The sequence below is a fragment of the Ascaphus truei genome, chromosome 4 (assembly GCF_040206685.1).
Source record: "Ascaphus truei isolate aAscTru1 chromosome 4, aAscTru1.hap1, whole genome shotgun sequence".
Taxonomy (NCBI): Eukaryota; Metazoa; Chordata; class Amphibia; order Anura; family Ascaphidae; genus Ascaphus; species Ascaphus truei.
In genome coordinates this window covers 285,540,478-285,565,141 of record NC_134486.1, presented here as the reverse complement: position 1 = coordinate 285,565,141, position 24,664 = coordinate 285,540,478, and the positions used below count along the sequence as shown (strand labels likewise).

At 42.4% G+C, this 24,664-nt stretch overlaps 1 protein-coding gene across 4 annotated transcripts in view; it reads left to right on the top strand.

Moving 5' to 3' along the window:
• PDSS2 (decaprenyl diphosphate synthase subunit 2) overlaps positions 1-24,664 on the top strand; it is a 202,436-nt gene that overhangs the window by 143,118 nt on the left and 34,654 nt on the right. For 3 of the 4 annotated variants that reach the window (XM_075597559.1, XM_075597556.1, XM_075597557.1), the window contains one exon: positions 11,830-11,904. The exons of the other annotated variant lie outside the window; for it this stretch is intronic. In XM_075597559.1, coding sequence (XP_075453674.1) covers positions 11,830-11,904 — 75 coding nt within the window. The remainder of the gene's footprint in view (positions 1-11,829; positions 11,905-24,664) is intronic. 4 annotated transcript variants of the gene reach the window in all.

Here is a 24,664-nt window from a genome sequence, read left to right as displayed (position 1 = left end):
TATATTTTTCTATGTATCGGCGGGTTGTGGTATTTTTTTATATTTTTGGGAGGGGGTGGGTGGGTATATTTTTATATGTATTGAGGTGTGGGTGTATTTTTTTATATGTATTGTGGGACGGGGGATATATTTTTATATGTATTGGGGAAGTGAGGGTTTATTTTTTTATGTTTTGCGGGGGGGTATTTTTTATATGTATTAGGGAGGTGGAGGTATTTATTATATGTATTGGGGGGGCATGGAGTATTTTGTTATATGTACTGGGGGAGGGGTCTCGCTTCTTTTACCATTGTGTCCAGTATTTTTGGACAAGCCAGCTGGCAACCCTATTTTTAATACAATTTTGTATTTTTCTGATTCTGTGAATTTCAAGAGTAATTTTATGAATCCCTGGGTGGGCTTACAATTTACAACAAATCAGCACTTCTCCAGGACAAATACATCTACTTGATGATTTGCAATGCCAAACTTACAGTAAGTACTGAATGACTTAAATAACATAGTCATATCTCCCAACAATAACCGTAAAGATAGTAGTGAATCTGTGATATATACTGCATGATTTAGACTTGAACTCAATTCCATCGCTTAAAAAACTAATGCCAAATGTTATGGGTGTAAAAGTGGATTAATTGCATTAGTGGTGTAACATTAACCTTAGTTAATGCATGTTAGGCTGAGTCCACGCTGCCGCTGAGCTCGCTCATGCTTGGAGAGCGGTGATGTCACCAGCTCACCAAGCATAAGCGATCGCTGTCCTGCAACATTTTTAGAGCAGGTGGGGGGGGGGGGGGGTGGCTACTACGGGAGGGGGTGTGTCATTGGCTGTATAGGGGCTGTCTGTGTTTCTGTGTATATCTTTCTCTCTATATCTCTCTCTCCCCCCATTGCTCTCTTTCTCTCTCCCCCCATTGCTCTCTCTCTCCCCCCCCATTGCTCTCCCTCCCCCATTGCTCTCTCTCTCCCCCCCCCCATTGCTCTCTCTTTCCCCCCTGCGCTCTCTCTCTCCCTCACCCCCCCCTGGCTCTCTCCCTCACCCCCCTGCACTCTCTCTCTCCCCTGCCCCCCCCACCCATGATCTCTCTCCCGGCCCCCCTCTCTCTCCCGGCCATCCCCCCTCTCTCCCACCCCCCTGTGCTCTCTCCCCGCCCCCCCTGCATTCTCTCACCCCCCCTGCGCTCTCTCTCCCTGCCCCCCCTGCGCTCTCTCTCCCCTGCCTCCCCCCCCGCCCTCTCTCTCCCCCCTTGCTTTCTCTCCCCTCTCTCTCACCCTTCTTCTCTCTCTCCCTTCTCCCCCCTCTCTCTCTCCCCCTTCTTCCCCCTATCTCTCTCCCTTCTCCCCCTCTCTCTCCCTTCTCCCCCTCTCTCTCCCTTCTCCCCCCCCTCTCTCTCTCCCTTCTCTCTCTCTCTCCCTTCTCCCCCCACACCACTCAGTTTTCCCCCCCACCACCACACAGCAGCACTCTGTTTGCCCCCCCCCACCACCACACAGCAGCACTCCGTTTGCCCCCCCACACCACCCAGCAGCACTCCATTTGCCCCCCCACACCACCCAGCAGCACTCCGTTTGCCCCCCCACACCACCCAGCAGCACTCCGTTTGCCCCAATGTCCATTTGCCCCCCTGTCCATTTGCCCCCCCCTGTCCGTTTGCCCCCCCCTGTCCGTTTGCCCCCCCCTGTCCGTTTGCCCCCCCCCCTGTCCGTTTGCCCCCCCCCTGTCCGTTTACCCCCCCTGTCTGTTTGCGCCCCCCCTGTCCGTTTAACCCCCCCCTGTCCGTTTGCACCCCCTCTGTCCTGTTGAATTAAACCTTTAAGACCAGATGTGCTCAATTTCACTTATGAGAGGACTACTAACGGACCCGGTTTTCAGGGCAATACAGGCCTAATCAAGCTGTTTGAGTGATAATTATGGCTGTGTTAATTAGAAAAATCTTAAAAACCTTGTTGACAACCATTGGGGACTCGGCTTCTAGATGGTCATCCACTGTCTCTAACTTACCAAAACTGAACTCCTTATGCATTTAATGAAGCCGGAACACATACTCCCTTCACAATAAATAACAAAAACCTATCTGGTGGTCAGAGCATCTTACTTTGGCGTTACATTTAGTTCTTCCCTCTTTCTTGTGTTGTGTTCATGCTTAGTCTAAACATTGTTGTTTATTCTTCCGTGAGATTGTTATATCCCGGCACTTCCTCTGTCATTTTACAGCTAACCCTGTAATGCACACACTTTCATACACTCCTGTCTTGACTATTGTAACTTTTTACTAATTGGTCTCTCGGTTTACCACTTTCCTCCTGTAAATCTGTCACGAGGGAGACTCCTGGAGCGGGTAGGACCTCGGTGGCCGGAACAGCGGGGAGCAGGCATGGATTGTTTGGGTCACAAGCAGGGTTCGGTGTCAGGGTGTAAGCAGGATCGTCGGGGGTCACAAGCAGGGTTCGGTGTCAGGGAGCAAGCAGGATCGTCGGGGTCCAGGCAGGTGTCGGCAACAGGAAGGCAGGAGCAGGGGAGCAGGAACTGAGACGGGGATTAGGGAACAAACGGGGACAAGCCAGATCATAGGTAAGTGCCTTTAATAAGTACTGGACTCAATACAGAATCAAGCAGAAACGGATGAGGGCAGAGGCAGTCTGGACACAAAATAAAGGCAAGGGAGGAATTGCAAACTTTTAAGGACAGAGGACAGGAGCACCAAGAGGAGACAGACAGAGGAACCCCAGAGCAGACGGAAAACAGCAGCACACTAGGTGGACAGAGAAAGGAACTAAGGCTGGGAGCAGGATATCTAGGAGACCATGACAAAATCATTAGACGTTTTCCTAGAGCAGTCTTTCCCTTCTCTTCTCTTGAAATTGCTTCCCATTAAAGCTGCAGTTCAGGCAATATCCTACGTGTTTTTTTTTTTTTTTTTTAATAAATCAGTTCTGTACTATGAGAAAATACTTGTAGCATTTAAAAAAAAAACTTTTTAAAGACCTTTTTAATGTATTCTAATGTAGGAAGCATTTTTGTTTCTGTAGCAACCATTTACAGAGTCACATCCCCTTCTTCTGAGACAGGCTCTGGCAGACCCCTTTTGCCCTCTCTCTAGCAGAGCACCAATTGTATCTAGTGCCTGCCTGGTCGCATGATCTTCCACACGTTGCATCTTGGGTACTCTTCTGCTGCACTGACAGTGATTTAGTGAACGCCCGAGCCGAATCTTCGCAGATCAATTGGCAACTTAGCTAATTACTTGTAAGTGTGTAGATTGTATTGATGCACATATTGAATGGGCATTTTTTTTTTAAACAGCAGCTTGAACTGCTGCTTTAAATGACGTCCCTTTGAGCTGATCCGTGGTCTCCTGTACTCCGGGGGGCTCCTTGGTTCTCAAGTAACAAGAGATTTAATGTATATAAAAAATACAAGCATGGCCGCCGCAGGGTCACCATTAGAAAGGTGAAAAATAGCCATCTAACGATCTAAAAGATGAGCACGCTTTCAGGACAACTAAAGTCCCTTCTTCAGACAGGCGTTCCCCCCCCACACCCCCTTTTATCCTTTATTTTTTAACCAAAATAGCATCCAAACATTTTTTCCCTTTATTTTATAACAATGTTAATTCATAAAACCCTCACATGGTTTACTTTTACTAGGCTATTTATTTTACGTCTTTACTGTATAATTTATCATACCTTGCTATGTGTCTTTATATTCTGGTGACCAGAACAGCTCTATTATTGCAGAAGAGCCCGACTAAAGCTTTATACACTACTAATTTTTATTGCTGAATGTCCTAAGCATGCTGATACAGTACCATGTTACTGCCAGGCAAATGTCATGTTTATTACTATATCATTGTGACACTTGTCATTAATGCTGCAACGTGCCCTCAAAGTCATTTAGGACACGTTGCATTTTCTATTAGCTTGTAATTTTTGGTGTTTTCGGGGAGTATACAAAGTGATTGCTGTTCCCACCTATCAGAAATTACCACTTCCTAAATTGATACTTCAATCTTCAGTTTTATTTACTCTTTTCTGTGCACTATTATTTTCAACCTATGTAGTTAGAGCAAGATAAGTTATTCATAATAAGTGTTCAAATAAAATCGTGGTTAGACAGTGGATGAATGCAGAAGGTGATGGGAGATAGTATTTTGCTTCTATGTATTTAGGATTTAGCAGTATTACACTATGCAGAATTCCATTGATTCTGGCAGTCCTACAGTAGTGAATATGTTACTAGTGGTATATGTGCTAATAATAAAAAGCATTATTGTCAGTGTTTACATGCTCCATTTTTTAAGGGGAGAGGGGGGCATGTCGCTCGTCACTCCCACGTTCCAGTGGTTAGAAAACAGCAGCTCACATGTTCCACCTAATTACTTTGCAATTACTTGGCAATATTGGCTAATTTTTTTTTGTAAACGCAACTACACTGTATATAAGATCGAGACTTATAAGCAAATTAAATGAAATAAAGCATCACTTTGATTTCACGAACAGTGAAAATGAAGTCTAAAATGAAGCAGTCTTCAAAATGAAACACGGGGTGCAGGTTCTAACCATCTAAACAGGGATAAAATGTCTGTGTCCGGCTGGAAACAACAATTGATTTATTTGCAGATGGAAGCTTTGGGTGAATACACTTCTGCAAATGCTTTCTGTAATTGTTGATATTTGGCCATACAGTATTTCATATCCTCTTCAAGATTTGTGCCTCCTGTTGCTCATTGAATGTAACAGGAAGGCAAAGGTTTGCTGGTGTTACAAACCTCTTCAACTCCGTTTTGTCAATGCCATCTGTCAGTTGTTAAATGACAGTTATATTGACACAAGTCTATATGGAGTAGTAACCACAAGGTAAAGATATCATCTATATCAATTTAGTGCTGTCCAACTTTGACTGATTTGATCCACAAATCAATTTGTTGCTATTTATTGCAGACGGGGAGCCGATTTAGGCATCTTTCATAGCAGATGCAAATTGTTTTCTTTCTCTCGGATCATTTGCAAATTGACAGAATTACCCTTGGCTAATGTAGCTTGAATACTCAAAATCTAGGTAGGCTACTTTTTTTCAGCACAATGTGGGATTTTTCATTTCCATAATTTGTATGCAATATGTAATAAGTCTAGAATTTGGAAGCATTACAGAATTAATTGTTCTGAGTCTCTTACAACCACTCGAAAAGGCCAAGACAGGCTTTAAAATGGAGACTGTAGCTTTGAAAGTAGATTGTGTTTTGCTTATTATATTGAAATAATAGGGTGTATAAACTAGTGTTGTACCGAGTCCTAAAATGTACCCGGCCGGGTAGCATACACTTACCTGCAGCTGGTGACAGAGGGTGTCAAAGACAGCTGTGGAGGGTGAGGAGGACCGCGGTGACATCATGGGAGCAGCGGCAGAAATCCTGGTGGCGGTGGCAGCAGAAGAAGTCCTTGTTCAGCCGGCGGGAGCAGCGGAACACATCACAGCTGATGCCGGTGGGAGCTGGGGAACCATGTGACCGGAGCAGGAGCTCCTCCCCGGCTGTCGAATAGGAACGCTCCTGCCACAGTTACATGGTTCCCCTGTCACATGGTTTGGAGCCACCAAATTAATAAACGTGATGGAAAATCTGACTTAATGAGATTTGTTTAAATTAGAAAAGAGGCATGTAATAGGGGATATAATAACTATATACATATATATTCAGGAACAATACAAGGCGCTTTCAAAAGGACATCCCTTAAGGTTGGAGGAAGGTGATTTCACCAGCAACAAAGGAAAGGGTACTTTACTGTAAGGAAAGTTAAAATGTGGAATTCATTTCCCATGGAGAATGTGATGGCAGATACAATAGATATCTTTAAGAAAAGGTTAGAGATCCCTTTAGAAAGGATAAGTATACAGGGAAATACCAAATAACTAAACATTGGAAATAAGTTGATCCAGGGAGAATCTGATTGCCATTAACAGAGTCAGGAAGAAATGTATTTTTCCCTTTGAGACAGCATTGGATAATGTTTTTGTGTTTGCCTTCCTCTGGCTCAATATACTGTAAATACAAATATAGGATGAGTATCTGTCGTCTAAATATAACATAGGTTGAACTCGATGGACATATGTCTTTTTTCAACCTCATCATCTACCATGTAATATGGCAACCATGCTGTAATTAATTCACTTATTGCTAAAATGCCTTGCACATAAAATTATACATCAAGGCGTTCACCAAAGCGTTAAGTATTGTACCTAAAACATTGATGGTGTTCTCTGTACATGATGTGCCTTTTCATTTCTAATTCTTTTTTTAACGTAGGATACCTATGTTTGTGGATGTTGCTTTTATTTTCTGTGAAATACAATAATTAACAGACCCACTGCTAGACTAATGCTAAATACAGTTGAGATGCCCAAAATGGAATATAATCTAAAACCCCAAATATAACTTAGTATGTGTGTGTTGTTTTATTTACTGTAAAGTATTATATGTTTAGATGGCATTGAGCCAGGTGGCTATCGTTTCTTGTTCTGAAGAATATAATCAGACATTTAAAAAGTTGCGGTGGGTAAAAAAAGTGTCAAAAACCCTCCACCGTACAGTAAATAAAAAAAACACTTGTGGGGACATTTGCATGTCTCGGACAGGTCTGCAACATTGTCTTTTCCCGTTATCGCTTAGCAAACAATGCTTTTACTGCAGCCAGGGATTCTGGGAAATGCCATGCAAATGAGCACAGTGTAATGAAGAGTATAATAAAACATAAGAGTGAAACCTGAACAAACCGCCCACACCAATGCTGCACCGGACACAGCTTGTAGGTGTCTTCTGCTGTGCTTGTTCCTTATTCTATGCTGTCAGTCCTGGTTTTATCTTGTATTTCCCATAGGGATGGATACCTAGAAGTTCATGTCCATGGTTTTCCTCAGCTAGTAGTAGAGGAAAGCACATCATGCTCACAACACAGCAATATTCCATAAAATGAATAACCAAATGTCGTTACATATCGACCAAGTTTCAAGTTGTTGTGTAAACCATACAATTTAACATTAAAAGTATATAAAAAAATTTTATGGTTGGCGTCTAGAATCTTTATTTTTTTATTATGACATCAAACGTTACAAATGACACTGCTATTGGTTGGTAAACATTTGTGAAAACTCCCGTCTCCCATCCAGAGGTCCTGGTACTCTTCTCTACGTTGTCCCAGAGAGCGAAACAGCTAAACGTTTGCTCTAGGTACGATTACATTGGCGTAAGGAAGACATTTGCATTTGCAGTGGCTTTCAACATTTTTTTGTCAAACCAGGATTGCCCCGTTAAATGAGATTTCTTATTTAAGAGAACAATGACTGTACTCGTGGGGAAATAGAAATGACAACATGTATGGTTTTTAACGGCAGAAAATAGAGTTCTGAGGTCTTTTGTAGATTCTGGACATTTCTTTCTTCTTCATTGCTACTGGCCCAGAAAGTCACCGCTGTAACTTAGTTAAGTGAGGCACGGTTTATTGGCCTCAGCAGGGGAAGGGTTAACAGAGTCCCAAGCCTCGTGCACTGACCTGCTTATGGAAAACCATTATCCTCAAATACTGAGCTGATTGAGAAGTAACATGCAAAGTTCAGGAGTAAGAAACTTGGACGTTGATAGCCTTACTTCATTGTTGTAAACACTTGCCCCTCTCCAAAACCAGTGGATTTAACTCAACTTGTACCATAATAAAGGTCAGTGGTACAGGGAATTTAAATGATAGGACAGTGAAGATGAATTAGTTTGGCTGATGTCGCTGAAAAATAAGATTATTATTTGCCTTTCTGTTCTGTGACGTTATAACGGAGATCATTTTAATGAAACTTCTTTCATTTGAAAATCCTCCGACTGCAACCGCCTGGTAGTTTGTATAAAGAAGGAACAGAATCTGTGCCGTGTCTTATGTTTCAGCTGAGGGAGAAAAGGGGCTGGATACCCACAGCTAGATGCATTGTTAAAAGTTCATACTATCACTTTGACATTTACAGCGGGTCTCTGTGTCTTTGTAAATTCCTCTTCATATTACCAGTACCGGTCTCAGGGCTCAGACCGCTTCACAAACCATAAGATTTTTTTAGTGAGTGATTGATCTATATTATGTGTCTCAGCCATCAGAATAATCTCGGGATGCTGCTTGTATAAACTGTAATACAATCTGATGCTTGGCATTTGGTTTCAGCCTCTTGTAGACCTATTGGCGATACCCAATCCTCTAGGATTTGGGAACGGGTGCTTATCTGATACCTTTTGGGGAAAAAAGAGGGGGGGCCCCCCTTTTTTTTCCTGTGGTCCCCAGTTAAATAACTCAACACATGTGGTAACACTGTAGGTACATTGTCCTTTTAGTTTCTGCACTACTCATATTTCTGCAATATTTCCTACAGTATGTATCCTATTACTAGTCTTTGGGGCGGGCTAAACTAGAGTTGGCACATGACAGATCAACGTGATTAAGGAAAAGGCTATATCTAATATGTATTTGTAATTTAACTCACGCATAAAATATGTAAGAATGGTTTCTCAGTAAATGCTACATTCAAATTGAGTGATGTTTCCCAATGTGGGAAAGGGTGATTTAACTGGTCCGATGTTTTTATGCAGTGCTGTGATAATCACTGCTGTGTAGGGTTAAAAAAAGAGGGGTCAGGGAAAAAAAAATCTACAGGCGAATAACTGAAACACAATAGGTCTTTAGGAAGTTTTATTATCAAATAAAGGCGGACTGCGATACTGAGAAGTATAGGGTTATTTAGGGCTACATCCTTCAGCCTGATGTCTTCAATTACAAGAATGATAAAGACTGAAACAAAATCCTTTAATTCAATCAGAACTAGGCAGAGTTATAGGAAGCAAAGACTGAGGATCGGATGTCCTCAGAAGTGCATACATAGGAAATTAAACATTCAAGAAAAGAAAACTTTGAAAGCAGCTGAAGGGGTAGCCTGAAGCTATGCTTGTTTGAAATTGCTGCATTGAATTTGCAGTCAACCATAGTTTTATCATTTTTCTTTGTCCTATTTTTGTTTATCTCACAGTTGAACATGATGCTATACGCAGGTTTACATTGGGCATTAGTTCTTGTTGGCCTGTTAACGGTCCTTTTATAAGGTGCGTTTAATGCGATGGGTTGCTCTAACTTAACTTGGTTAAAGAGTGTATAACCCATATCTACCTTCTATATATTTGCATTACGTTTCTATATTTACTTCACTTTTTGGATACAAGCTTTCACAATACCTTCAAGTCTTATCTGGAAATTCACCAATGCAATGAAGCATTTCACTGGCTTCGAAAACACTAATTACTATGCTGCCATCATACCATTTGATGCAGCTGACATGCCAGGACTGTGCTGCACTTGATTTGAATAGGCTAGACATAGCCATAACGTGCTGCCAAACCAAGTCTGCCATCCAGTGATCACATCATACAGTTATAGCTGAAATCCGTGAGGACACAGCTCGTCCTTCATTCGTCTCAGAGAGACATATATACGTTCGGTGTATTTTGCAGACATACACTATCATTCGTCAGGGTCTCATTTTCTTGCAGTGAGGGACGTAGATGTAAATAGTCTTTCCCTTTACTATGTATGGACAGTTATATATTTCCTGATGTACCGTGTCATTGCAAAGTCATGAATCTACAGTCTGCAGCCCAATCATATTTATCCATGTATAGCCCCCCATATAAATATATATATAATGTAGTACTGTCTCAACCAAAGTACAACATTGTTCAGTCCTCATAACCAACATAACTAAATCTGCCTTTTGAGGGCGTGAGTTTGTATTAGAATATATTTGGGTTATGACGTGGCTGCAGAAGGAAGTACTCGAGTTGACCTTCAGATATCCAGAGACTATGGAAATAAATATATAAAGACGTCTCATGCTATGTGAGGCCGTTTAGGAGTTTGCCAGGTGGAAAATATTAGCTATTTACTGTAATTTCCTGGCAAGAAGCATGCTCGGGTTGCATTTATTCACCTGAAGAATGAGAGGCAATATGCTACTAGATAAGAAGATTTTATGGGCAAAGGGAGATTAACTCGCTGCACCATTATAAACGGAAAAACAAATGATACTTTGCTGAATTCGAATGAGAAAGCATTGTTTGACCTTTGGACCTTGCTTAGTGCCAAGTCTTGATTTACACGGAAGGACAGCTGTTTCATGGAAGAGTTATCGGACTCCTAGGGCATCATTTACCAAAAATGACAGTAAGGCTATTGAAATAAATAGGCATACAGTATACTAGAGCAGCTTAATGACTTACCACCACATTGTCCCAAGTCGGGCTCGCTGACTCCCGCCTCTGAACTCAGGAGGTCAGAGGTCAAGCCCTCAAAGCTTAAAAGGGCAGCCTTTTTTTTACCAGTGTAGTCTCTTTATTTCCAAAATTATTACGGCCAATACAATATCGCTCTCAATTTGTATTGGGAAACAAAAGACATGGAAATTCATTATAAAAAAGCTATGGCAAAATAGCTTTACAGGTGTCCCTCAAACAGAAGAAAAGTTTGGCAATACAGAGAGGTCTGAGTCTCTTCACAAGTTGATGGATTCACAGTATACATATTATCTCAATTGTACAAGCTTCCAGTTGGGAAACATATTTCATTGGGATTGGACTGCATGCAAACTTATTGTCTGCGTAAATAGTATCATCGTACTTAGCTGTTTGACATTATAAAAAGAGACTGCCTTAATGTTGTAATGTTGAAATCTGCTTCTGCTAATAAACACTGCTTGGAAGTGGATACACTTTGACAGATCAGTGCTGCAGAACAGATAAGGGATGTGGTATGGTACCATTTAGAGAGATGGCAGAAGGCAGCAAATGATCTTCAGATGGCTGACTTCTCCCAGCAGCAAAGAATACCCCTTGTCTTCATATTAAAACAGATGGAGTTGCCTGGAGGAATTTTTATTATTGCGTTCAGCACTTATTTATATTGCCCTCTCTGCTCTTGTGTGTGCAGATAGCAGTGGCTTATCTTTTTTCTAGGTCTTGTGTTACTCTGCAATAGCTTTGACACGGACAGTGATCCCATGCCACTGTTAACACTACATATTTCATCAAAGTCCGATTTCCACGATCTCTCTGTTTGCATGTAGGAATCGTGCCATTTCTTTAACTTACCACTGTACATCCTCTGCTATGTCTGTAGGACTATCACAGTATACTTTTAGTCTTTCACAGTGGAAGCCCAAGATGAACACAATTTGTAAACTTTAAAATACTTCATTACGGAGCAAACTTTATACAGTTGTCTTATTTTCCCGTTCGAGAGTTGTCTTTTGCTTGAATTCAGATGAAATTCAGGTAAGCAGATTGGTAGCCAGTTCTAAGATGATTCAAAGCCGAAACCTATGTCAACTGAATTAAAATCAATGAATTGTTCAGGCTATCCACTTTTTTGTGTGAGAAAGCATGTTTGTCATTCTTCTATTATGATGATATATTGAAGGTGACATTAAACATAGGCCATATATCAATGTATATCTAGTTTGTTAGTTGTTTTACATTTAAACCATGATCTCCCTTTCCTTTACACTTGTATTGAGCGTGTTTATAGCAACGCTTTAAGTATCTCTCTATATACAGTATACAGATGCAAGACGTAACCTCATAAAATAGTGTAAAGTAAATTGTATTAACCATTCAAGAAACTGGTGCGTCACAGACAAAAATCCGATAAGAATTATAAATGGTCTAACACCAGGCATTCATCTTCGTGTCTGTGTCTTGTTTTATATTCTACAAAATAAACTAAAATGGCTTTCCCCCCCCTTTTTTTTTTTCTTTTCTTCAGGTCGTAGAGCTGGTGTCTAGTTCCATAGGTGACTTGGTGCAAGGAATATACTATGAAAATTCATACTTGCCAGAGGTGAGGGTGCTGAACTTTTTTGTGTGAGTTTGTCTGTAACAATACTGCTTCTTGATGGCCCCCAACTTTAAGAGATGCAGATCAGTTTCTGCTGTTGCTGAGATAAATGCACAGTATTGTCAAATGTAGAGAGAAGGCGGTACTCACATGGACATTTTTCGGGGGTTATGGATCGACTTTTCAGCCCCCGAAAACGGTCCATGGGACGGCTGCCTTCTCTTCTTCTCTGCATTTGGGGACAGCCAGGGCCCGGCACAGGAGAGAGGCAGGGCCCAGTGGCAACCAGAGGCCCGAGACCATCCCCATGCAATACCTGTCATTCTCCGATGGCATCAGCACCAGTGGCAAGTTTACTCATCCCAACTGTGAGTGGTCTTTTTTCTTTCTCTGTATTATAAATGACACCAGCCATTGCCAGCTTTGCAGATGGCTGTAGTTTCTAGGCCACATTGTAAATATTACCGCTAACAAACATGGAATGCACTAATGGAGTGACATGGTATATGCTAAGTGATCTGAAACGGTTTATAGGAAGATCTATACATGGGATTTTTGTCATTTCTTTGTTAACTTATTGTCATTAGTAAAAACTCACGAACACGTGGGTACACTTAATTTGGACCCCCTAGCATTCGGTGATGAAATTTGCAATGAAGTACTTTTTACATTATTAGCATTGTTTAACCCCTTTGCGACCATAGAAACCTGGAAGGGGTTCTGGGTATCTGCAATATATGATACAGTATGCATGATGGACAGACTTGAAACTCAAAGTCTAGTCTATTAAAAAAAAGCAAACACAAAACTTATGTTACTGTTTTCTGTTTCCTTTTAAAACTATATTTACACCGTACAGCTTTTCAGAAATCCAAGTACTTAAAAATAAATAAAATACTCAGCACTTAGATTTTTACAATTGGATACAATAAAAAAAATCTGGTATTTTCACAATATTCCTTAAGAATTAACTATGCATCAAGATTGCATGGAAAAACATTCCATCTGGATACTCTTGTTGCCTTATTAGTGCCTGCTTGTTGGATATCACACTGAAGGTCATAGCCAGGAATGTAACACTGCTCCCTCCCCCCCAAGGTAGGCAAAAAAAAGGGGCTTATATGTGCGGCTGCCAATAGGGGGAACAGCCAGCCTGCTGTTCAGGGCCTGCCTTTCCCGAAGTTTCAGTGTCACAGCGTCCCCTCCACCCCCTGCTCATCACCATCTCCAGCAAAACCCCTTCCCCCAACCCACTCTCCTCAACACCTTGGCCAGGGCCCTGTTGGTAGGCCTGCTTATGCCCACAAATAAGTTCACCTGGAAAATATGCAAAACTATTTTGAATAATGCTTACATATTTTTTATTTGCATACTTCCTTCCCTCCAAAAAAGCTAAGTTTGCCTGCTTTTGGGAGGTGAAATTTCTTACTAAGACTTTCCAGGCGATATGCATTTAATATGCAATACTGATAATATTACAGATCTAGTCGGCCTCATTGTTCCCCCAGACAACACAACACATCCCCTTATAACTCAGAGTATCACTGAGTTTCTATAGGATTCAATGGCAGTCATAACGCAGAACATATAGAACATATCCCAACATATCCCACAAGAGTAAAGCCTACCAGGGCCGCCGACAGATTTCCCAGGGCCCAGAACTAAAGTTTCCCAAATACATACAACACTGCCCCCCTGAGTCCCAAATACATACAGAACTACTCCCCCATCCCCAAATACATACATCACAAACCTAAATACGTACAACAGTAACCCCCATTCCCAAATACATACAAAACTACCCCCCCGAGTCCCAAATACATACATCACTGCCCCCAACCCTAAATACCTACAACACTACCCCACATTCTCAAATACATACAATACTACTTCCCCATGCCCCAATACATACAACACTACCACCCTGCCCCAACCCATACATACAGCAGACACTTACCATGGGGATGGTCTCGGGTCTCTGGTTGCCACTGGGCCCTGCCTCTCTCCCGTGCCGTGCCCTGGCTTTCCCCAACTATTGCCGGCCATCTCCCTGTCCCCCGCGCCGGGCCTCTCTCCTGCCTGGAGAGCTTCTGACGCCGGAGAGAGGCAGTCCCGGCAGGAGGCCCGCAGCAGCTTGGGAGAGCCTGGGCCTGGCATCTACCAGAGGTCTGACAGCTTGACGCAGAAGTTGAACCTGACCTCTGGTCATGCCGAACTTCCAGCGCAGACTGACCGAGCCCATTGTAGCCACTGGGCCCGGCACACTTGTCCCGGCTCTCCCCCCTCTATCTGCGGCCCTGTAACTACATCTGTATGCAAGAAAAGAGTTCTTTAATTTATTCTGATTTTCTTTACAACTGAAACCTTGTTTTTTTCCTCCTTGTTTTGTTCCGAACATAGGTGCACGTGGTAAACGGAACATTTTTTGTCAAATACACTGCTCATTGGTTAAGGCAGGGGTGCTCAACTCCGGTCCTCAAGGCCCTCGCCCCAACAGGTCAGGTTTTCATGATATCCCAGCTTTAGCATTGGTGGCTCAATCAGAGGCTCACACAGGTACTCAATCAGATGCTCACACAGGTACTCAATCAGAGGCTCACACAGGTACTCAATCAGAGGCTCACACAGGTACTCAATCAGAGGCTCACACAGGTACTCAATCAGAGGCTCACACAGGTACTCAATCAGAGGCTCACACAGGTACTCAATCAGAGGCTCACACAGGTACTCAATCAGAGGCTCACACAGGTACTCAATCAGAGGCTCACACGGGTACTCAGTCAAAGACTGAGCCACTGATTGAGCCACTTGTGCTGAAGTAGGGATATCATGAAAACCTGACCTGTTGGGTGGGGGGAGGGGGGTTAAGGACTGGAGTTGAGCATCCCTGGGCTAAGGAACCATATCCGAAGAAATCATTCACCCTAATTAATGAAATCAGTCAGTAATCAACTCCAAATGGTTCTATTATTAACATTTTGGATGGCATAAATGTTGTCCGCTATGCAGATAAAATATTGTACACTTATTTTGTCTTTCAGAGATTAAGATATGGGAGTCATTTAGCAGTCCTCTCAGGCATTTCTTCCCTACACTGTCTAAACTTGAGCAACATAATGTTGCCAGGATACTGGATGAATATTGCTTCATTTACCCCAATCATCTTTTATCTTTTGTGCATAATAGAGGGTGAAATCCAATAATGAGGTCTTATTATGACTGTCTCACTATAAGCGATGAGATGGTGTAATGCATGTACTGTATGTGCAAAGCGAATGTGTTTTTTATTTCAGCAAAAAAAGAAGAAAATATCGGATTCATCTCTTTCAGGGCTATTTCCACCGATAAAAGGGGTTCCTGGGCGCACATACTTTTCTTATTGTTTGTTGATGTGGCACTGCAATACTTGTTAAATCTTCCATATGTGGTCACTAAGGAATTTAATTACATTTAAAACAAAAAAAAAATCTATTTTACATATATACAGCTGCGGCCGCCTTTATCCTAATGCGGCCGGATCCGCGGCGCTCTGCTAACCGCGGCCAGATGCGGTATATTTTCTGTTTTTCCTTAGCGCTTTCCGGTATGTTAGCGCTCGGATTTTTAGCGCTGTCCGCTATACTGCAATACCGTCTAAAAACACAGGTGGGCGTTCGCGAGCTGTTGTCTTAAAAGTCTAATAAGTTTAATGGATGTCTAATGCATTATGTCTGTGTGCGCGCAGTATTTGTAAAATGTAGGATTTACAGTATACAGTATTACAAAAATATAGCGTCGCGTCTTCTTCGAATATAAAATTATCACATTTCTATACAGTACTGTATTATTTTGTAATCAGTACTTTTACTTGTTTTCATACTCTTTTTATACAGTAATATGCGTGTACCGTACAGTACTGTATGTCTCATTTGAACATTGTTGAAACGCAGAGGCGTGTTACAGTATCACATTTCGGCGCATACAGCGCTCTCCCTCTCACCCCCGCACACACACGGCTAAAGTACTATTTCAATTTCTTATCTACAGTTCAGTACACCTCTCCCAGCCAGATGGCTTTCTGGCTTCAATCATCCCGAACCTGTCATCACATTCCTGCGTGTATAACATACAGAGCCTGGTGTCACATTTCAGCACCTGCGTGTAATCCTCTTTGGGAAGGGACCTAGTTGAAGATTAATGCGCATGCGTGTATAACTTCACAATCATGTGGAAGTTAAAGTCTGGAAAAAAAAAATTTTTTGTTTGTTTTATGTTTTGTTTCCAGACGTGTGCCTGCATAAAAATTCTTGTTATTCTGATATTCTATCGGTACTGTAGATTTTTAATGTTACACTGGTCATTCACATGCTTTATGTAATTTTTATTGATTTGGGGGTCTGGGGATCAAAACATTATTATGACCTGTTGAAAATATGTCTTTGAACTACACTACAGTACTGCTAATCCTTCATGCTGCTTTACCCCCCTCCCCCCAGCAGACACACACAAGGCTCAAGGATTTCAACTTCTTATCGACACCTCTCGAAAACCATTCATTTTCAAAAGCTTGGCTTTGTGCTTTTAATCGTCCCGAGCCGAGCGTCACATCTCTCCGCCTGCGTGTTCAGATGAGGCCACGACTATTCTAAAACAAACCAGTGGCAATCACCAAAAAGACCCAGGAACAGCCTGAATACATGCCTTAAACGTGCCTTAAACTAGCCCCAGCATTTCTGCATTGATTAATGACCCATCAGATTAACAGAGGGGTCCCTGGCAGTCCCATTCAAACTGAATGGGACTGCCAGGGACCCCTGCTGTGTAAATCCTATGGGTCGTTAGTCAATGCAGAAATGCCTCAAACTTGCCTCAAACTAGTCCAGCACAATGTAACCTGAATGTAACACGGCTGGTAGGAACTGAAGTAGTACTGAACTTTGTGAGGGAGAAGACAGGGAGCGGGCTGACTTTGTTAGACCGGGCTGACTTTGTTAGACCGGGCTGTGGTGAGACCATCCCTGAAGTGCCGCGCTGTTGCGACGCCCTACGGAGGAGGGGGAGCTTGAGGAGATCACGTGGTGACGCAGTCTGAAGCCGTCACGTGACATGGAAGGGCACTCCAACCCCTGGGGGGGCGGAAGCAGGCAGTGGACGCGCTGTAGCAGTGGCATAGTATCCCCACGCAAAGACAACCCTGCACAACTCCAGCACGCATCTGTGGATTACCACATACTGCCTAAACTGACCGGATGTTTGTGAGTGTATTGTTGATTGATTTTTTTTTTGTGATTTTAACCTAGTAAAACTTTATTTGCACCAGGAGGTGTGCGCTTTCTTTTCTTCTCATCCTTTACGGCTAGTTTAAAGCAAGATTTAGGATAGTCGTGGCCTCGTCTGTAATCCTCTTTGGGATGGGACCTAGTTGATGATTAATGCACATGCGTGTATAACTTCACAATCATTTTCAAATGCTTGGCTATTTCCTCATGCTAATCCATTATGATGACACCCCCACCCCCCAACCCTTTGAGGCGTTGTTTACGGTAACGCATGCGCACTTGTGATAAACCCTTCTCGAATTGAATATGTTATCTGATTATGTAACCAATGAATAAGATTGTAACCAATGAATAAAAATGTAAGCCTTCTTGAAGAATCCCCCCCCACACACACACACATTCACAGTGAATTTAAAGTTCAAAGGAAAAAATGTGAATGTAATGAAATATTTATTTTATTTTATCAGGAATAAAAAATACAAATAATCATTTTCAGTGTTTATCTTCTTTGTACACATACAGTAGTGTACTGTAGTTCTTCTGTCAGTTGAAATTTGAGGGCCGGTGCATAATCATGGAAGAATGAAAAATACAAATAATCATGAATAATGCACATTTATAATAATAAAAACAGTAATACAAATTTTTACTCTCTATCTTGTTCGTCATGGCCACATTGCATTCTGTAGTTCATTGAGAGGTGGGGTTTTGTGTAAATCATGACTGTAGATACACTATACACACAGTTCACACAATTTACAAATGATACCCCGTCCCCCCACCCGTTATTTTGTAGTGCAGCCAGCTGTCTCTGAAAAGGAAAGAAAAAATTAGTGCAGTTAAGTGCATATAATTGCATTGTGTACAATATAACTACTCCATATTGGACTACTGTATGCAGTTACTATTGTCAAACTACTGTATACTGGAACTACTGTACTGTAAAATACTTTGTAACAAGATTGGTAGTGCAGCCAGCTCTCTCTAAAAATTAAAAATTAGTGCAGTAATTGTGCATGCTGTATACTGTAAAACAATCTGTGCCATACTTACCTGTATCATGCTGTACTTGGTGTGTCTGTACTTACAATACTACAGTACAGTACTATACCATACTACCTTCCTGATGCTTGCCCATTAAGCTCTATCACAATGGGCAACACAGTTGCAATATGGTCGATATATTTATTACAGCGTTCCCCGGTGAGCACATCGTTCCCAAAACTCAGTATGCCATTCGCCAACTCATCCTTTTTTCAGGGTTTCACGACTTTTCGGATATGGTCCTTCAGCTGATGCCAGACCATTTCGATAGGATTGAAGTCTGGCGATCTGTCATTGGAGGGGGAAAAAAAGGAGAATTAGTTAAAGAGATGCACAGTAAACAGTGTGAAAAAATGAGACATGGTTACCGTACTTACTCCGTTGGCGTCTTCACCCAGTTGATACCGCAGGCAAGAATATGCGCAGTTGACGCGGTGGGCTTCGGATCGTTGTCCTGGTAGAAACGGTGACCATCTGGGAATTCACGTGTGATGTATTCCACAATCTCAGGCACTATTTGCTCTTGGAAAAAAGCTTTATTCATGATTCCTGTAACAAGAAAAGAAAGTGCTCAAAATAATGCACACTACAGTAGTACAGTACAGTGCTTAAGACTACAGCATGTGACTTTGTGCATTATTATACTGTACCATCAAAGATGATGATGCATCCTGGTCCAGGCCTAGAGATGGCACCCCACACATGCATCTTCACTAGGTGTTTTGGACGAGGCTCATAGATATGCGTCCTTTTTTGTGGAATGCAAGGGTGGCAAATCTCTCCAGAGATACAGTAGACTCGTCAGTAAAGATGCAATCCTGAAAAATTTCGCCACTCGATCCGTGCCTGGACCACTCTCTTTATCTTGTTGACATCCGTTATCATAGGGTACGCTCTGTAATGACAAGGAATCATTTTATAGGTACAGTCCAGTTTATCAAACCACACTTTTCACCTCCTGTACTGTCCAGTACTAACCTCACACGTCCATATTTCCATCCAATTCTGCATCTCATCTTCTTAATGCTGGTCTCTGATACGGTTAGATTGTGATTTTTCTGCAGAGTGTCTTTGACCCTCAAGGCACTCTTCTTATCATTCTCTTCACTTATTCTGTCAACCAGAACAGTTGTCTCCCTACAGTTTAAAGGAAAAACAACAATACGTTACAGTAGGCCTCAAGTACAGGTACATTTATGCTCAGGCCTACAGTATGGCCAAATATAGATATTACTTTAATAGAATAGTTATACTGTATAAATATACAGCAATAACAATAAAAATAGATACTGTATAGAATAGAGTTATATAAATATACAGCGATAACAGTAAAAATAGATAGATACAGTACAGTACTTACGCGGTAGTTACCGTTGGTGTCCTCTTTACTTTTTTGGTCTTACTGTGGGCATAATAGCTCACGGTTGCTGCTGGCACAACGAGGCCAGAAGTACTTCGCCTGCGTTGAATATCCGCAATTCATTGTCCTCGTATACATCTCCTTTATTCTCATGCTGAGATCCTTAAAAATCTTTTTAACAGGCATCGCTGCGTGTTGAAAGAAATACAAGCATAAGAATGTATATTCAATGTTTAGTCTGTGTATTCAATGTGCAGTGAATCCACAAAATTAATGGTGTATTTATACTTTAATGAGTCACATTAGAATACACCCACTTTTAACACCTGCACCTCGTCGCCATGCATAAAAGGTGACACACATTGCATAGCCTCCCACTCGATGATCTGTATCTGAACTTGCCCTTGTCCAGATACTGCATTGTACCATCTGCTTCCATGGATCAACCCCGATTCTACGGACGCAGGAACCCACTCGCCTCTGCCGTGCCTGTCATGCAGAAAAAGCGGAAGGCGGCAGCCGTTTCCAAGCCAAGGCCAAAGCGAAAGGCTAAGGCTAATAAAGAAAACCTTCTGACGACTCCAAAAGCTACATGTAAGGCTTTAAAGAAGCCTTATTATGTCAAGAAGAAATTCGGTGATGTACACTCAAAGCAAAACAAATGGTCACCTTCTGCATCAGCCCTCGCCGCCGCTGCCACTTCTCTCCCGGAAACCCAGAGGACACCTTCTCCATCACTCCTTGCCGCCGCTGCCGCTTCTCTCCCGGAAACCCAGAGGACACCTTCTCCATCACTCCTCGCCGCCGCTGCCGCTTCTCTCCCGGAAACCCAGAGGACACCTTCTCCATCACTGCTCGCCGCCGCTGCCGCTTCTCTCCCGGAAACCCAGAGGACACCTTCTCCATCACTCCTCGCTGCCGCTTCTCTCCCGGAAATCCACAGGGTACCTTCTCCATCACTCCTCAACGACGCTGCCGCTTATCTCCAGGGAACCCCCATCTCATCCTCTTATGCACCCATCCACCTAGATGTCCACAGCACCCCATGCACAAGATCCAGCTCGTTAGACCACATGCTGAATGGGTTAAGTGTCGATATCCCTGGGAACTCTATGCTGGTAAAGATAGATCTTCTTTTAGAGACCTTGTTAAATATAGATCAACGGATGGAGAAGATGGATCAACGGATGGAGAAGATGGATCAACGGATGGATAAAATAGAGATTGACAAAGCGGGGATACATAATTTGCTCGGAGTTCATGCCCCTGTATCTCGGACGCCGGAGCAGGAGGGTGGCATGGATGGGATGAATGGGACCTTCAACCTTCCATCGCCAAGCGCACCCCCTCCATCAGAAGAATGTGTTCATGTATGCCGTTGACGAGGATGTCATGACAACCCCGTCAAAACCACGCCAGGAGGCAACACTGACAAGGAGACCAAGACAGGAGGAAAGCATCCTCCCAGACAACCTACCCTCGCCTGCCGCCACAAGCACACCCGCTCCCAGAATCCAACCCACATACGCTTGCATTGAGACGGTGCCCGACATCATCCTTCGCGAGCTGCCCCTGCCACTCAGGGAGAAGTACAGGTTTGCAAGTGCTCGTATACCCCAGAGGCATGCCTTGTTAATTTTCAAGCACCACGTGCTATACTCATTGTACTTAGGGTGGGCCCACAATGTGAACTACGAAGGGAATCGCGAGAAAAAGGCTCTTCCTGAAAATTTAAGAAAGACTATTGTAGAGGAATTACGGCGCTATTTTTCAATTACTGATCCTTTAATGAAAATCGTGCGAAACTCCATTAATGGCATTTTGCAGCATACAAGGCATCGGCCCTGGAAGGACAATCTGCTGGGGATCGAATTCGGTTCGTGATTGGTCGTCTGTTAAAATGTTGATTCATTTCTGACTTGTTCATTGTATAAAATTGTATTCTAATATGTTATTTTAAATATACCTGTATGTTTTTAATTACAGTACACCATTAATGTTTTTTTACTTACAGTACTCCACCAATAAAAATAATGTTGATTGTTGTAGATAGTCTGAATACAGTCAATGTTTTTACTGTATTGGACACCATTAATGTACACTGGCGACACACTTTATTCGAGCTCGGCTAGTCCCACGAATTCGGGTATACCCGGGTGTATTGAGGTTTGTGACTGTTTTCTGCCCGAGTGCATTGGGTTATTTTCCAGGCAGGGATTGAAGCATTTTATTCCCGCTGGCTGCAATACTGCACAGTATATATATATATACTGCATTACAATTCATGAATTTATGCCATCTGGTAGACACGCGAAGCATTGCAGCCTATTAAATCCTAATCATTATCATTTAACAGATCAGCCGCCCGTCAGCCAGGCATGAACCCAGGCTGGGAAGGCAAACACAACGGGGCTTGTCAGAGGTGAGGAGCGGCGCATTCCAGGTATCTGCCAGGTACATACTGGGTATTTGCTCGAATAAAGTGTGTCGGTGCAGTATTTGTACTTACTGCACCCACCAATAAAATAAATTGCTGTTTTTAAAAAAAATATACCTGTATGTTTTTAATTACAGTACACCATTAATGTTTTTTTACTTACTGCGCATTACAGTACATCAAAACAGTATTAAAACGCATTATCGGTATTTGTATTATTATTACAGTAGAACACACATACTGCACTGTAATACATGTACAGAATAAATGCATACTTTTTATTTTTGAGGTTTATTACACAGTACAGTACGGTATGTAAAAAAGCTCAGTTATTCTATCCTAATCAATAAAAATGGCACTGATTCAGATTCAGCAGTGTGCAAGCATCGTTACAAAAAGTGATATTATCCATCGAAATCCCTCCATTTGTCGTTCTCAGCCCGATGACAAAGTTTCTTTTCTGAGGAAGAAAAATAAAAGTATTACTGTAATGCTTAGTTCATACTAGTCAGTCCCCTAAACAAGTTCCCACAGTCAGTCCCTGCAGTCCCCTCGGTCACTCCCAACAATTATTTTCTCGGGAGGCGTCTCTTGTTCACATACAGTACACGCATGCGCCTAGATGTGATGAGACGCATACTGTATGCGTTTCAACAAGGTTCCAATGCGCATGCGCCTAACTGGAGACGCTGCGCAGCCAATGATATTGCTGGACTACATTTTGGCGAATTGTGACTACAAATAACCATAAGCAAAGCGATTGATTACAGGAGAATCGCTTTACTGTGCATTGATATTGATATGGTAAAAAAATAATTTCATACGGCAGCTGTACCCACCATAGACTTTGCCATTCGGTTGGCTCCGAGCCACTGCCAGTCCCGTAGTCTTGATTATACACGTAGTTGACAGGTGACAGCGGGCCTGCTACACCTGTAGTGGACAGCTGATGAAGCTGGAAATCGCTTTGGTACATGTAAGCTTGCTGGTATCTGTACGTGAAATCCTGATCGGGCTGCAGGTATCCAGGCGGGGACAGACAGCAAGGGTTGCCGGTCAGCAGGTTTTCACAGACGGTCGGACCGTTATTGGAAGCCGGTGCTGGCGCTGGCGCATTGCTTGCCTGGGACTGACGATTCTTAGTTGATTTTACCATGATCTTTCGCCTTTTGAACTCTCTATGATCAAAGATACTGGAAAATTCATGGGCAACACACCAATACCCTCCTCCTGTGACTCCGGGGGCAGGAGAAATACGAAACAAACGCGGATCGATACATAAGTTTTTCCTTATCGCACGCTTCCAACCCAGAGAATCTGGTGAAAATTTGTAAAAGTCATAATTTTCGATAAAATATTGATAAATTTGACCAACTGTGGCCATCTTATCATCTGCTGAACTAATTGCTGACCATATTAAATAAGCGTACGTTATGTTGGACTTTAGGAACACGTAGTGCAGTGGTGAACTCATCTCTGGACCTCTCTGGACAATGGAATAGAACACCAGACACTTTGCATTTAGTTTTTAATATGAAACACCTAAATAGATACAATGTTGTACAACTTCTTCAGTACCAAGGTCAATTCACAAAGCACCTCTGTGGTATTTTTTAAACACCTGCAAGTCGACACATTACTGAAGCGCATGCGCATTACAATTCATGAATATCTGCCACCTGGCGGATACGTGAAGAATTGCAACCAATTAAATCCGAAACATTCTCATTAAACAGATCAAGCGCAGGTGACGTCGGCATGATTGCGACATGAATACGGCACGAACGCGGCGAAGCGCATGGCATTCGGAAAAAGTCACCAGACAATATCGGTGAAGTGTTAGAATAAAAAGGGCCGCGGCTGTATACAGTTGTGTGAAAAAGAAAGTATACCCTCGTTGAATTCTATGGTTTTACATATCAGGACATAATAACAATCATCTGTTCCTTAGCAGGTCTTATAATTAGGTAGGAAAGAGAGAGGAGAAAAAACGGAGCACTACATCCAGTGCTGGCAAATCAGCAAATAACAACAAGAATGCGTTCCCATAATAAAAATTGAAGCTAGTTTAATGGATCAAAATAACAAACAAAAAACACCAACGCGTTTCGGACTATGAATAGCCCTTTATCAAAGTGAATGCACACTTACCATCTGGAGTGCAATTTGTACAAGATTGCGACGCCATAGGGGCCATTCGCCATCACTTCCGGGTACGTCACTTGACACGGAACACGCGATGTCAACACGCCGGATGACGCGGCGCGAGTGTATACCCAATACAAACACGATTTATTTGCTGATTTGCCAGCACTGGATGTAGTGCTCCGTTTTTTCTCCTCTCTCTTTCCTGGCATTCATCTACAGACGGAGGCACACTTAACCCCTGGATTACTGGATACATTGGACTTACTGCATATCGTGGACATTCATCCCATGTGAGTTTATTCCAGTTGACCTACTTTATGTGGATATCACTCTGATACTTTATTACTGTTCCATGGAATTGGATGTTTTATGATACTGGTCACCGGCAGGTGTTTATGAATATATCCTTACTACTGTGCTACGTGGGATCATAGTATACCAGTTTACATCTTGTTGGACAGTTATCTACTCAATGGGTTAATTTTTCCTAACTACATGCTTACTATACTGTGGCTT